At 46.0% G+C, this 15,665-nt stretch overlaps 1 protein-coding gene across 21 annotated transcripts in view; it reads right to left on the bottom strand.

Annotated features, from left to right (window-relative positions):
* The window catches only part of ASL (argininosuccinate lyase), an 82,089-nt gene that overhangs the window by 36,386 nt on the left and 30,038 nt on the right, over positions 1-15,665 (bottom strand). For 13 of the 21 annotated variants that reach the window (XM_078780186.1, XM_068120532.2, XM_078780198.1 and 10 more), the window contains 2 exons: positions 10,417-10,494; positions 1,390-1,467 (listed from right to left, as the gene is read on the bottom strand). In XM_078780186.1, coding sequence (XP_078636312.1) covers positions 1,390-1,467; positions 10,417-10,494 — 156 coding nt within the window. The remainder of the gene's footprint in view (positions 1-1,389; positions 1,468-10,416; positions 10,495-15,665) is intronic. The other 8 variants (XM_078780194.1, XM_078780202.1, XM_078780191.1 and 5 more) reach the window with 1 other exon arrangement.

Below are 15,665 nucleotides of genomic sequence, written 5' to 3'. Positions count from 1 at the left end.
GAGGATTCTGCGATGGTGTTGCCATTGAAAGTCATGAGCATCACGCTGGGATCTCTTGAAAGAGATGGTCATTAAGTGACACCTTTCAGGTGCAAATTTAACTTGCTACTTGTTGGTCCAAAACTGGATGCTACGGTCTTGTTGTGGGAGTAGGCATGTGTTGCTTCCTTTTTCGAGGTGTTAGGAATGGTGCCAATCCGTGGTATCAACAGCAAACAGGCTCACACCGTACGATCGTGTGAACGTCATTGATGAAGCAAATAAAGGCGATTGGGCCAAGGACATCACCTGAAAGAATACCTGCAGTTCTGTCCTAGGGTTGTGCCAATGGTCTGTGAACAACCACAACCATCTTCCTATGTCTCAGATACAATTCCAGCCATGGGATGATGGTTACTTTGATTCCCATATATTTATCAAGGTTCCTTGGTGCCAGCAAACTCTTATCAAATTCTTCCTTCATGTGAAGAGCAGCAATTCTCCCTTCTCTGGCTTCAGCTCATGTCGGTATTTGGGTTTAGACTTTGAATAGGGCCAGTGTCGACATTCTGACAGATCCTGAACCAATCATCTCTGAGCACGCTGGTTTTCTTGTTTTCTTCCTTCCTGGATGGTCTTGTCAATGACACTTTCCAGGACTTTGCTGATAAATGCGAAGAAGGTTATAAATAATTCACCAGATCAGTTTTGTCCCATTTTTCCCTATCTGGGAAGTTATGTCATCTTTCATTCATTGTAATGATGTCAGGCTGATGCTTGAATCAAAGGAATGTCAAGGTGAGTACGACTCTCCATCGGCAGACCAATCAAACAAGTCTCTGATAGTGCTGCCCCTTTATTGTAACGACATTAAACAGCCAAACAGGACATCAGTTACATGATAACTATATTTGAACCATTTTCTCACCATACCTGTCCACATCAATAAAAAGTTTTATTTTATAGCAGTTTCAGCCCTCAGTGCCAGGGTGTCTCCTTTTTCCACTGGCATTCTATCCATGGACAGGCAGGACAGCCGAGAGGTACACGTACTTGCCGCTAAGCTGTCTAACCTGGTTTTGAATCTCAGCCCAGCTATAAACTCTCATCCTGGTTATTTGCAGGTAGTGCGAGGTCTCAATGGGTCTGCCGTCCTGACGTTAAGACAGAGTACCCATCTGCCAGCATTATTTGGGTAAGCAAGCCAGTGCCGGCACACTGAAGAAATACCAAATTCCAGCCCTGACTGACTGCTGGGAAGGCAATGGAAAACCACCCAGTGTAAACCTCGCTCAGGAACTGCTTTGGGAGCACCCATGCTCTTTAAAGAGTATGGCACAATTAAGGTGATGATCCTATCTATGTAACCACGTGCTGTGCTACTGTGTTGTAACTCGAGGAGTTGGTGACCTGCCAAGAGGGAGGACATTGGTGCGGCACAGCAGTTCTGAAAGGCGGTCAGCGTCCCTGCAAAGTGCCACGGCATGTCTGTTGAGAATACAAAGCAAAGTAGTAAAGTAAGCAAAATACGACAGATTTCGACTCGTGTGCGTTTACAAAATGTTCCAAATACATTTTTTATTATGCTGCAAGTGTTTGCAGTTAAATTTTAATAGTTTTCACCGATCCAACAATGATTTTCCAACCTCAGATATTGCAGCACTATGAAAAGCAAGCACAAGCCAAACACTTTTAAAATAATTTAGAAGGTGATGCAACAATCGCACAATGTCTGAGGGGGGTAGCGGGAAAAATTCCACGAGACTACTATTCAGGTACATTTTGGGTGGCCTTGCAACGAAAGATCAATCCACCAACGCATCCGTGAGAATGAACAGAGCAAAACGCAAAAACCATTTCCGCCGCTCTTTCACTCCCTCTCTCTGTTCTCTTCACCCTCTCTTTTGCTCAAGGTCATCTGCCATCACCTTGGAAACCAAGCTTTACACAAAAAGGTGCAAAAACAGACCCTTGCAACTACAGACCAATCAGCCTTCTCCCAATTATCAACAAAGTCATGGAATCCATCATTGCTTCGGATATCAAATCTTTCCTCTTCTCAAATGGCTTGACCTCCGATCATCAATTTGAATTCAGACCAGGTCACTCTACTCAGGACGTGCTGCTTCTGCTGTCTCAACAATGGATGGAGGTCCTCAGTGCCAAACAGGAAATTAGAGCTGTCTCCCTCGACATGTCACATGCCTTCGATACGGTCTGGCACCCAGCTCTGCTCACCAAACTCTCCTCCTATGGTATCCATGGAAATCTCCACTCATGGCTTGCAGACTTCCTCTCTAGTCGTAGTCAACGTGTGGCCCTGAATGGGATTCTCTCATCTCCCCTTCCTGTTCAGGCTGGAGTTCCCCAAGGTAGTGTTCTGGGCCCTGTGCTTTTTCTGGTCTTCATCAATGATCTCTCTGACTCTATGAAAATCCTCTCTATCTCTTTGCTGATGACTCCACTCTCTGCCGCTCCATTCCTCATCCCTCAGATCAGCAGTCTGCAGCCTCCTCACTCTCTGCAGACCTGGACAAAATCACAGACTGCTCAACCAAGTGGAACTTGTCTTTCAATCCTGACAAATCTCACACTCTTACTATGTCTCTCCAAAAAGACCGACTGGAAAACCCTCCCATCTACTTTCTGAACAATTCTCTCCAAGAAGTTCTGTCACTCAAGCTTTTGGGTCTCACTATCTTCCATGAGCTTTCTTAAGAAAACCACATTTCCAAGCTGGCCTCTAAAGCCAGTCGCCGACTGGGCATCCTCCGTCGTGCGAAGTCCTTCTTTGGCACACCTGAGCTCCTCACCACATACAAGGCTTTCATCCGCAGCTCAATGGAATACTGTTCTCCCCTCTGGGCCGGTGCTCCTGCCTCACACCGAGCTCGGCTTCACGTTGTTTAAACCAAAGCTTTCAGAATCATTGGAATCCCTGGTACCTGAAGATCTTTGCTGTAGCCGCTTGAGATCCCTTTGAGTTGCATCATGAAGCCAGTGAGCTGTTTGGAATGTGTTGGTAGGATGGAACACAGGGTAAGGGTGGTGGGTGGAAGAGGGGTTACAATGGATCTTTTACCGACTCCTATCCGGCCTTGTTCCCCCAGCTGTCTGTGCTCTGTCCCCCAAATATTCCTACAGCTCGCACAATATCTACCAGCAACCCTCTTTGGTGAAACTGCCAAAATCAAGACTCTCTGCTCACCTTCACTCCTCCATTCCTCTCTTCTCCCACCTCTGGAACAAACTCTCTCACTCTCATCAATCCCACTTCTCCCTCCAGGTCTTTAAAACAGCTGTTCACCACCATCTCTTATCTTCCCACATCCAAAACCTTGATCTTTTCTACCCCCGCTAATTTCACCCCAGATTCACTTTTTTGAAATACCAACTTCCTTCCTGGAAGTCCTTGCAGTGTCCTTGTGTTTTATACTTCTCCCACCCCTCCCCCCCTTCCCACGCCTCCTCCCCCCAAGCCCTCCCACAGATCTCCCGATTTCCCTGCTCTCAAATGTTGTGTTTGTGTGCTTCCCCTTCTTTCCCCATCTTGTCTACCTCTACCCTTATTATATGTTTTGTGTGTCTGTTTGATTTTTTTTTTGTATGTGATAAATATTAGCTCTTTCACGAGCCTCGATCCTGTATGCAAAAAATAAAAATAAAGATAAAATAATATTTAAAAAACAGAAAGAGCAATCAGAGATTGCAAAGCCTCGCCAGGATGTATTTTCAGTGGTTTTTAAGGCTTTTGTGTTAAAACAAATATGGCGGCCGAACCACTTGACTGATGACTATTTATTTTCTAAACTAATTTATTCCTAGATTATGCTCAAGAAATTTCATCTTGATCGGATGAAGTTTTGTACTTGTCGAATTATGACGTTATAATGGAGGCACCTATGACATCATCATTAACATATTGTATTCGCCATGGAGAGTTGTTTACAATGAGCCATGTCTTAATTTTTTCTATTCAGCGCTTTCGTTGATACAGAGGTGCAAAGTTCTTCGGTTTTTCCAAGATGGCGGCAGAACAACGTGACCTATGACGTCATAATTATCATTAAAAAATTCTACAGGTGGAGTTGCACCTATGGTGAAAATTTCCTGTCAATCGGACCAGCGGTTGCAGACAAAATCATATTTATTCTGTGCGGACAAACAAACGGACACCAATGCAATACCCTGTCCTCTGGCGAGGGTAACAAGGCCCCACCACACTTGGTCAACGTGGAACCAATTTGCAGCAAAACAGAGCTTTGTGTGTTATCACAAACAGAACGAGTCACTATACATTCCCTTGGAGAAAGAAAACATCTGAATGTTGTTAACGTGTTGCACAAATACAGTACAAGAGAGAAACGATATGAAAATAAAACTCGAGGGAGAATGGCTTTGCAATACATGTCCCCCCACTGGTCCCAAGGAATGTTCTTGTTCCAAGAACTCAGTAATTGTGAGCGATATACAGCAGGCCAAATGGTTTCAGGTATGCAAAGCTACAGAATAAGTTGCAGTTTCTGTAAATTATCATAACAAAGCCATGTACCAAGTTTCAGTTCAATATGTTAGAGGGTATGGGGAAAAAGTCTCAGGTGGGCCGGACAGACAGATGGAGGAGAAACCTATAGTCCCCTCCGGTGAAACAGGTACAGGATTACCAAATACACACATTGGATAATTTGTCCAAAATATTTTGCATTTAATACCTATTGCCACGGGGGCTCTCTTGTTTGCAGATACCAGTGTGGCTTCATGCTTACAACGCCGAATATTAGGTTACGACCTCATTATTCGTTTCACATCGGGGACAATAGGACCGGAGGACCAGTTGGTCGGGATTTATTTTCCCTTTCCGTGTGAGAGGTGGCGAATTGTTTATGATTTTGTGAAATTAAAAACTAGAAAATAGGATTTGACGCGAATGCTTCAATGGATGGAAATATTCATCCATCCCTGTTTGAGGTCAACCCACTGTGTCTTTGTCTGTCTATATATCTGTCTGTCTTTGTCTGTCTATATGGTTTGTCTGTCTATATGTCTGTCCGTCTTTGTCTGTCCGTCCATCCGTCTGTCCATCTGTGTCTGTTTGTACATACTTGTACATACTTCTAGCAAGTTTGGTCAAAATCCCTTCAGCATTTCACAAGATATCATGATAATGAAAAAGTACTACACACAGACGTACACGGGCCGATGGACAACCCACCTTTGGCTGCGGAGGCACAAAAACCTTTAAATATTAATACAAATGTTTCATCATTGTTCATGTTGCATGCACTACATCTCATGCAAAAAAAAAGTTTCTCAAAGCAAAATGTTGATGAAATAAAATGAACTTAAAATTAGAATCACAGACATTCAAAGCTCGGCAAGCCATAAATCTTAAATGTGCAACCAATTTTGACCTTTGACCCTTGGAAAAACGAAAGGAAGGTGCTGGACCAATATGTCGGCTTGTTTTGTTTTTTTTCTATGGGCTCTGGTACAATACTTTTGTGCCAAATTCTCTCTGCATTAAAGAAGAAATGCTTGGCATGCCAAAAACATTATTTTCACAAACTATTTTCATCTTTGACCCCTGGATAATCACACTTTGTGACTGAATTTCAACCAGGTAGGTTGGGGGAGGTGGGTGGGAGGGAAGGGGGGGGGAGGGAAAGGGAAGGAGATTTTTTGTAATGTCGTATTAAATGTAGATAATGTAGAATAAAATTATAAACCTACAAAATATCATGCATCATGGAATTTTCCTTTTTATGCCACCGTTGACGAAGTCGCCAGAGGCATTATGTTTTCATGTTGTCCATCCCGCTGTCCATCCGTGCTACGTTTTCGTTACCGCGATAACTTGAGAACGGCTCGATCTCAGTCAAACTTGGTGCAGGTATGTATAATGAGGTAAAGATGAACTGATTAGATTTTGGGGTCACGAGGTCAAAGGTCAAAGGTCATGTTAGGTAAAAATACTGTTACCGCGATAACTTGTGAACCAGTGATGGTATTCTTACCAAATTTGGTACACTTATGTAGAATGTTATAAAGATGAACTTATTAGATTTTGGGGTCGAGAAGTCAAAGGTCAAAGTCTAATATGTTTATAACTTGAGAATGGCTGAAGTGATCAAATTCAAACTTGGTACAGGTATGTATAATGAGGTAAAGATGAACCGATTAGATTTTGGGGTCACGAAGTCAAAGGTCAAAGGTCAAAGTCTGTTATAGGTCTATAACTTGAGAACAGCTGAAGTGATCTAATTCAAACTTGGAACAGGTACAGTACATGACCAAATGTATGTGGACACCTGAACATCGAACATGTAAATCCAAAATCATGGGCATTAACATGGAGTTGGTCACCCTCCCCCCCCCCCCCCCTCCCCATTTTTTGCTGCTACAACAGCCTCCACTCTTCTGGGAAGGCTTTCCACTAGATGTTGGAACATTGCTGTGGAGATTTGCTTCCATTTAGCCACAAGAGCATTGGTAAGGTTGGGCACTGATGTTGGGCGATTAGGCCTGGCTCGCAGTCGGCGGCCCAATTCATCCCAAAGGTGTTCGATGGGGTTGAGGTCAGGGCTCTGTGCAGGCCAGTCAGGTTCTTCCACACCAATCTCGACCAACCATTTCTGTATGGACCTCACTTTGTGCACAGGGGCATTGTCATGCTGAAACAGGGAAGGGCCTTGCACAAACTGTTGCCACAAAGTTGGAAGCACACAATCTGCTGTAGCGTTAAGATTTCCCTTCACTAGAACTAGGGGGCCGAGCCCGAACCATGAAAAACAGCCCCAGACCATTATTCATCCTCCACCAAATTTTACAGTTGGCCCTATGCATTTGGGCAGGTAGCGTTCTCCTGGCATCCGCCAAACCTCTCAGAGAGCCTCCTCAGCATCGACGAGTCTGGCATTTCACTCAGGCCAACTGGCACGGTCTTCAAGCAGCCATGAATCATCTGGACTGGTCTCCCATCTCTACCGCCTCTGACATCAACTCATCCTGGGAATTCTTTCAAAGTAAATTGCTCTCTCTCATGCCATCTCGTCTTCTCGTCTTCAGTTGTTATACCCTTCCTCCCGTCCATGGTACACGGAATCTTGTGGTGAGGCTGTTCCCCTGAAACAACATGCTTTCGTCTCCTGGAAAGCAAATCCAACGGAAGGAAATCTCATTTCCTTTCACAAAGCCCGAAACAAGTGTGTGTCCACCCCCAGGAGAGCCAGGAAACAATATCTCACCGTTCTCAAGACCGAACTCTCTTATCTGTCTCCCTCTTCCAAATCCTGGTGGCGTCTGGTAAAATCTGTTTCTGGTGTTTGTTCCCCCTCCATCCCCTCCCTCACCTCAAATGGCTTAACGGCTGACTCCACACGTGAAAAAGCTGAATGCCTCAACTATGTGTTTGCCTCTAAATCTTGTGTCCCAAACCCATCCCTCTCTGTACCCACCGTACCCAGTCGTACCCAGCTGCTCCTGGACTCTGTGTCCTTTCCTCCTGACAAGGTGGAAAAGTTTCTGTCAACCCTCGACTCTGATTCTGCAACTGGTCCTGATGGCATCAGCCCACGGGTCCTAAAATCATGTGCTTCTGCTCTTTCACTCCCTCTTTCTGTTCTCTTCACCCTCTCTTTTGCTCAAGGTCATCTGCCATCTGCTTGGAAATCAGCCAACATCACCGCTTTGCACAAAAAAGGTGCAAAAACAGATCCCAGCAACTACAGACCAATCAGCCTTCTCCCAATTATCAGCAAAGTCATGGAATCCATCATTGCTTCAGATATGAAATCTTTCCTCTTCTCCAATGGCTTGATCTCTGATCATCAATTTGGTTTCAGACCTGGTCACTCTACTCTGGACATGCTGCTTCTGCTTTCTCAACAATGGATGGAGGTCCTCAACGCCAAACAGGAAATTAGAGCCGTCTCCCTTGACATTTCACGTGCCTTCGATACGGTCTGGCACCCTGCTCTGCTCACCAAACTCTCCTCCTTTGGTATCCATGGAAATCTCCACGCATGGCTGGCGGACTTCCTCTCTGGTCGTAGTCAACGTGTGGCCCTGAATGGGTTTCTCTCATCTCCTCTACCTGTTCAGGCTGGAGTTCCCCAAGGTAGTGTTCTGGGCCCTGTGCTTTTTCTGGTCTTCATCAATGATCTCTCTGACTCTCTTGAAAATCCTCTCTATCTCTTTGCTGACGACTCTACTCTCTGTCGCTCCATTCCTCATCCCTCAGATCGGCAGTCTGCAGCCTCCTCACTCTCTGCAGACCTGGACAAAATCACAGACTGGGCAAACAAATGGAACATGTCTTTCAATCCTGATAAATCTCACACTCTTACGATGTCTCTCCGAAAAGACCGACTGGAAAACCCTCCCATCCACTTTCTGAAAAATCCTCTCCAAGAAGTTCTGTCACTCAAGCTCTTGGGTCTCACTATTTGCCATGATCTTTCCTGGGAAAACCACATTTCAAATCTGGCCTCCAAAGCCAGTCGCCGACTGGGCATCCTCCGTCGTGCGAAGTCCTTCCTTGGCACACCTGAGCTCCTCACCACATACAAGGCTTTCATCCGCAGCTCTATGGATTACTGCTCTCCCCTCTGGTCTGGTGCTCCTGCCTCACACCTAGCCCGTCTTCACGCTGTTGAAACCAAAGCGTTCAGAATCATTGGAATCTCCCGCGATGAAGCTAACTCCAAGGGGCCTTTCACTCACTCACCGCAGGCAGGTTGGTGGTCTTTCCGTCTTCTACCGACTCCTCTCTGGCCTTGCCCCCCCAGCCCTCTCTGGGCTCTGTCCCCCAAATATTCCTACAGGTCGCACAAGATCTGCCTGCAACCCTCTTATGGTTAAACTGCCAAAATCAAGACTTTCTGCTCACCTTCACTCCTTCATTCCTCTTTTCTCCCGCCTCTGGAACAAACTCCCTCACTCTCTTCAATCCCACTCCACCCTCCAGGTCTTTAAAACAGCTGTTCACCACCATCTCTTATCCTCCCCCATCCAAAACCTTGATCTTTTCTACCCCCGCTAATTTCGGTCCCCTTGTGTTTTATACTTTTCCCACCCCCCCCCCCCCCCCCCTCCCCTTCCCACGCCTCCTGCCCCCAAGCCCTCTCCCTCCCACACTTCTCCCTGCTCTCAAATGTTGTGGTTGTGTGCTTCCCCTTCTCTCCCCATCTTGTCTTCCGCTCCCTCTTTTTGTATATTTTGTTTGTCTGGTTGATTTGTTTGTGAAATAAATGTTAGCTCTTTCACGAGCCTCGATTCAGTATACAATAAAAAAAAAACCAGTTTCTCCGTCGGACTGCCAGATGGTGAAGCGTGATTCATCACTCCAGACAACGCGTTTCCACTGCTCCAGAGTCCAATGGAGGCAAGCTTTACACCACTCCAGCCGACATTTGGCATTGAGCATGGTGATCTTAGGCTTGTGTGCGGATGCTTGGCCATGGAAACACATTTAATGAAGCTCCCAATGAACAGTTGTGCTGCGGTAGTGAGTGTTGCAACTGAGGAAAGAACTATTTTTTTGCGCTTCAGCACTCGGCAGTCCTGTTCGGTGAGCTTATGTGGCCCACCACTTCGCGACTGAGCTGTTGTTGCTCCTAGACGTTTCCACTTCACAATACCAGCACTTGCAGTTGACCGGGGCAGCTCTAGCAGAGCAGAAATTTGACAAACTGACGTTGGAAAGGTGAAATCCTATGACGGTGGCACATTGAAAGTTACCAAGCTCTTCAGTACGGCCCATTCTACTGCCAATCTTTGTCTATGGAGATTGCATGGCTGTGTGTTTGATTATATATACCTGTCAGCAATGGGTGTGGCTGAAACAGCCGAATCCACTAATTAGAAGGGGTGTCCGCATACTTTTGATCATGTAGTGTATGTATAATGATTTAAAGATGAACTGATTAGACTTTAGAGTCAAAGGTCAAAGTCTTTAATAGGTCTACAACTTGAGAATGGCTAAAGTGATCTTATTCAAACTTGGTACACATATGTATAATGATGTAACAATTGACCGATTAAATTTTGGGGTCAAGAGGTCAAAGGTGTCTGTAATAGGTCTACAACTTGCGAACGGCTGAAGTGATCTAATTCAAACTTGGTACAGATATGTATAATAATGTAAAGATCAACTGATTAGATTTTGGGGTCCATAGGTCAAAGGTCAGAGGTCATGTCAGGTAAAAATGTGATAACTTGAGAACAGCTGAATGGATTTAAAGCAAACTTGGTACAAGTATTATAATGATGTCATAATGTGGGCAGAGGCATATCGGTCGACATAGTGCGTCGAAGAGTGTCGTTCTCGTTTAATGATGCAAAGTGATGGCCACTCAAGTTTAAAGAGGCCAAGTCCAGCCCACCAATGGGACAAGGAGGAGCGTAATCGAGTAAACAGATCATCACCGCATGTCTTACCCCATAATCCAGTGGCTCCAGCGGACAGGTTGCGCTCTCTGCATGTGAGTATAACCAGGAAACAGCAAATCAATGTCCCTGCAAAAATAGTTTTATTAGATAAGGAACTGCAACCACAATAAAAAGTGGATGACATTTTTTAAAGACAATGCAAAAGCTTTGTCGGAAATGAGCTCCAGTTTTACACATTTCCGATTGGTTAGCCTCACCTGGTCCCATAATGACGTGTATGGTGTGTGTCCGTACACAGACAAACTTTAATACAGCATCACTTTAGACATAGTTGTTATAAACAGGCATATTTTTCTTATCTTTACCCTTTTATGAAGGAGGTTTGTCTGTGTGTGACAGGTATCTATCTCATTCACATACAAATTAATTAACAACTAGAAGATAAGAACCGTTGCTTCACTGATGGGAACACCAATCTTAGAGATAGATTTATGTATGCCCATGAGGAATTTCTGAGGTCATGTGCATCCTCCCCTCCATGAAGCACCATGTCGCATCAGTCCGCCATCCCTCACATATGGAGAATACAGTGCAGAGGGGAGAGGGAAATTGCCATTTTTGCTTACGTAATAAATAGATAGTATGGTGTTTTGACCGACAGGTTTTCAGAGAGAAAAAATAAAAATTAGCTTTCACCCTTTAAAAATCGTGCGAATAAAAGCAGCTCCTTTTCTCACCTGTGTTGCAAGTACAGCAACCTGAAAATGCGGTGTATAATCAGAAATCCACCGTTTGCCCTTCACGTGACTCGTGGTGGTCCCTCTCGGCTCTCCCCCCGTTGGTATTTTTGTGCACATAAGATTGTTCACGGTTCTGTTTAAATATTATTTAAATATGTATAACCTTTCCCCTTCAGTGTTTTACTCAGTGGTATTTTACAACACGCTGTTTTTCTTCCTATTTAAAAGGCTTTTCTCAATTTCCTCTCCAACTCATTCCACCTCAAAAAAAAGAAATTCAATATCTTATACGTCTCCCTCACTACATGGTCTAAATTCACATTCATTCCATCCCTCCTCCATCATTCTGAACCGGATTGCTAACTTGAAAATCACAACAAACCCAATTTGTTTTCAATGTTCGTCTTTCATTAATCATCCACTTTCTAAACTCCCCTCTTGCCCCTCCCATCCAAATCCCTCCCCTTGCACCGACACTCCTAAACTCCCCCCTTGCCCTTCCACTCCTAAACTCCCCCCTCACTCCTCCCCTTCAAAACTCCCCCCCAACCCCTCCCATTCAAATCTCCCCCCATACCATTCCTCTCCAATTCTCCCACCTCTCCCCTCCTCCTCAAAGCTGCCTCCTCCCCACTTCGTCTCCCTTCTATCTCATACCTCCACCCCCCCCAACCTTCTTCTTTCCTCTGCCCCCCCTCAAACAACCCCTCTCTGTGCCTCATCCCTTCACCTTCAAACCTTTCATCCTCCTCATCCTTCCCTTTCTTGGAACTCTTCTGCAATCGCTGACACACTAACAACTGCTCTCCCTACCTCCCCCTCTCATCCTTCATCTTACCCTACTCCTCCCCTCCCCTGTCCTGTACCCGATGCTCCCCCTCTCTCTTCATTAACGGTATGGACCTCAAACATCCGGGGCCTTCGCTCAAACCTGACTGATCTCTCCATACAGGTTGCTTCTGACAATCCAGACTTGATCTGCTTAACAGAGACTTTCCTCCTTCAAGATGTCTCTGATTCCTTAATATCTCTTCCTGGTTACTCCCTCCTCCGGTATGATAGACCTGAGCCTCGGCCTGGTGGTGGGGTGGCTATCTTTATCAAAAACTCTCTTCCTCACTCTCCTTGCACTGCCCTCTCTCCTCCTCACCCCCAGGAGTACCTCTGGCTACGGCTTCCTCTCCGCTCCCACCTTTTGTTCATATGTGTTCTGTACCGTCCCCCAAACAGTGATGACTCCATCTACATTTCACTGTCTGACAACATGGACCAACTTCTATCCACTCATCCCAACTCTCTCTTCCTCATATGTGGTGACTTCAATTGTCATCATGCCACCTGGTTGGGTGTGGGTTCCTCTCTCACCAGTCATGGCACCTCAGCAAAGGACTTCTGTGACTCACTGGGATTGACACAATCTGTCAATTTCCCGACCCGGATCTCAGCCAATGGAGTATCTTCTCTTCTAGACTTGGTTATGACTAACTTCCCTGCTAATGTCTGCTGCTCTTCTTCTGCTCCAATCGGTTCTTCTGATCATGTGCTTGTCAAAGTGGACATCTCTCTGGCCATTCTCAGAGAGCCTCCTCAGCGTCGACGAGTCTGGCATTTCACTCAGGCCGACTGGGACGGTCTTCAAGCAGCCATCAATCGTCTGGATTGGTCTCCCATCTCCACTGCCTCTGACATCAATTCTTCCTGGGAATTCTTCCAAAGCAAACTGATCTCTCTCATGCACAGATTTATCCCATCTCGCCTTCAGTTGTCTTACCCTTCCTCCCGTCCATGGTACACTGAATCTTGTGGTGAGGCAGTTGCCCTGAAACAACTTGCCTTTGCCTCTTGGAAGGCTAATCCAACTGAAGGAAATCTCAGTTCCTTCCACCAAGCTCGGAACAAGTGTGTGTCTACCCTCAGGAGTGCCAGGAAGCACTATCTCTCCTCACTCAAGAATGAACTCTCAAACCTGTCTCCTTCCTCCAAATCCTGGTGGCGTCTGGTCAAATCCGTTTCTGGTGTTTGTTCCCCCTCCATCCCCTCCCTTACCTCAAATGGCCACACAGTTGACATCGCACGTGACAAAGCCGAATGCCTCAACTCTGTGTTTGCCTCAAAATCCTTAGTCCCAAACCCATCTCTCTCTGTTCCCACCTTTCCCAGTCGAACCAAACTGCTCCTGGACTCTGTGACCTTCTCTCCTGACAAGGTGGAGGAGTTTTTGTCAAACCTCGACTCTGATTCTGCAACTGGACCAGATGGCATCAGCCCACGGGTCCTAAAATCCTGCTCTGCCGCTCTATCTCACCCTCTCTCTGTTCTTTTCACCCTATCCTTTGCTCAAGGTCATCTGCCAGCATCCTGGAAATCAGCAAACATTACCGCTTTACACAAAAAAGGTGCAAAAACAGATCCTTGCAACTACAGACCAATCAGCCTGCTCCCAATTATCAGCAAAGTCATGGAATCCATCATTGCTTCGGTTATGAAATCTTTCCTCTTCTCCAATGGCTTGATCTCTGATCATCAATTTGGTTTCAGACCAGGTCACTCTACTCTGGACATGCTGCTTCTGCTGTCTCAACAATGGATGGAGGTCCTCAATGCCAAACAGGAAATCAGAGCTGTCTCCCTTGACATATCACGTGCCTTCGATACGGTCTGGCACCCAGCTCTGCTCACCAAACTCTCCTCCTATGGTATCCATGGAAATCTCCATGCATGGCTTGCGGACTTCCTCTCTGGTCGTAGTCAACGTGTGGCCCTGAATGGATTTCTCTCATCTCCCCTTCCCGTTCAGGCTGGAGTTCCCCAAGGCAGTGTGCTGGGCCCTGTGCTTTTTCTGGTCTTTATCAATGATCTCTCCGACTCTCTGGAAAATCCTCTGTATCTCTTTGCTGATGACTCCACTCTCTGCCGCTCCATTCCTCTTCCCTCAGATCGGCAGTCTGCAGCCTCCTCACTCTCTGAAGACCTGGACAAAATCACAGACTGGTCAAACATGTGGAACATGTCTTTCAATCCTGACAAATCTCACACTCTTACTATGTCTCTCCGAAAAGATCGACTGGACAACCCTCCCATCTACTTTCTCAACAATCCTCTCCAAGAAGTTCTGTCGCTCAAGCTTTTGGGTCTCACCATCTGCCATGATCTTTCTTGGGAAAACCACATTTCCAAGCTGGCCTCCAAAGCCAGTCGCCGACCAGGCATCCTCCGTCGTGCGAAGTCCTTCCTAGGCACACCTGAGCTCCTCACCACATACAAGGCTTTCATCCGCAGCTCAATGGAATACTGTTCTCCCCTATGGGCTGGTGCTCCTGCCTCACACCTGGCTCGGCTTCACGCTGTTGAATCTAAAGCTTTCAGAATCATTGGAATCTCCCGCGATGAAGCTATCTCTGAGGGCCTTTCACTCACTCACCGCAGGCAGGTAGGTGGTCTTTCTGTCTTCTACCGACTCCTCTCCGGCCTTGCTCCCCCAGCTCTCTCTGTGCTCTGTCCCCCAAATATTCCTACAGGTCACACAAGATCTGCCAGCCACCCTCTGATGGTTAAACTGCCGAAATCTCGGCTCTCTGCTCACCTTCACTCTTTCATTCCTCTTTTCTCCCGCCTCTGGAACAAACTCCCACACTCACTTCAATCACACTCCTCCCTCCAGGTCTTCAAAACAGCTGTTCACCACCATCTCTTATCTTCCCCCATCCAAAACCTTGATCTTTTTTACCCCCACTAATTCACCCCAGATCCACCTTGTTTGAAATTCCAACTTCTTTCCTGGAAGTCTTGGCAGTGTCCATATGTTTTATACCTCTCCCACCCCCCCCCCCCCCTTCCCATGCCTCCCACCCAAAGCCCTCTCCCTCCCACAGTTCTCTCGATGTCTCCATGTCTCTCGGTCCCTGCTCTCAAATGTTGTGTTTGTGTCCTTCCCCCTCTCTCCCCATCTTGTCTACCGCTCCCGATGTTATTTGTTTTGTGTGTCTGTTTGTCTTTCTGTGTGATTAATGTTCGCTCTTTCACGAGCCTCGATCTTGTATACAAAAAAAAAAAAAAAAAAATACTGTTTGATAGGGCGATTATATTACTGTTATATGAATATAATGGAAATGTTTAAAGAAAAAGTATTGAAGATAGCAACAGTTTTCTGAAACTAATCGACATGAGAAACGGGATTGAATAAAACTCACCATTATGAATGGGGAATGAAATGGGGAAGAGAAGAAGAAGATTGGAGGAAGGGTTTTTGTTTTAATATAAATTGAAACTGGCCCATCTGTCCTCACCTTACTCAATAGTCCGTGGGCTGAGTAGGGTTTACATGCACCCCCCCCCCCCCCCCCCCCCACAACTTAACTTCCCGGGTATGTCCATGTACCCCCCACCCTAGGGGTTAGGAAAAACCATGTTAACAGAAAAAAAACTCATTCCCAAGGTACCTCCCACGCATATTTTGATGTTACCCCCCCTGTGTCAGTGATTTCCGAAAATTAGGGGTAGGCGAAATTCAAATGGCCATAACTTTGTACCTCGTCATCCTATGGTTGCATATGACCC

Source organism: Myxine glutinosa, chromosome 6 (genome assembly GCF_964187855.1).
Source record: "Myxine glutinosa chromosome 6, kmMyxGlut1.1, whole genome shotgun sequence".
Lineage (NCBI taxonomy): Eukaryota > Metazoa > Chordata > Myxini > Myxiniformes > Myxinidae > Myxine > Myxine glutinosa.
The sequence above is the reverse complement of the archived record's forward strand: the minus strand, read 5'-3'. Positions and strand labels throughout refer to the sequence as shown.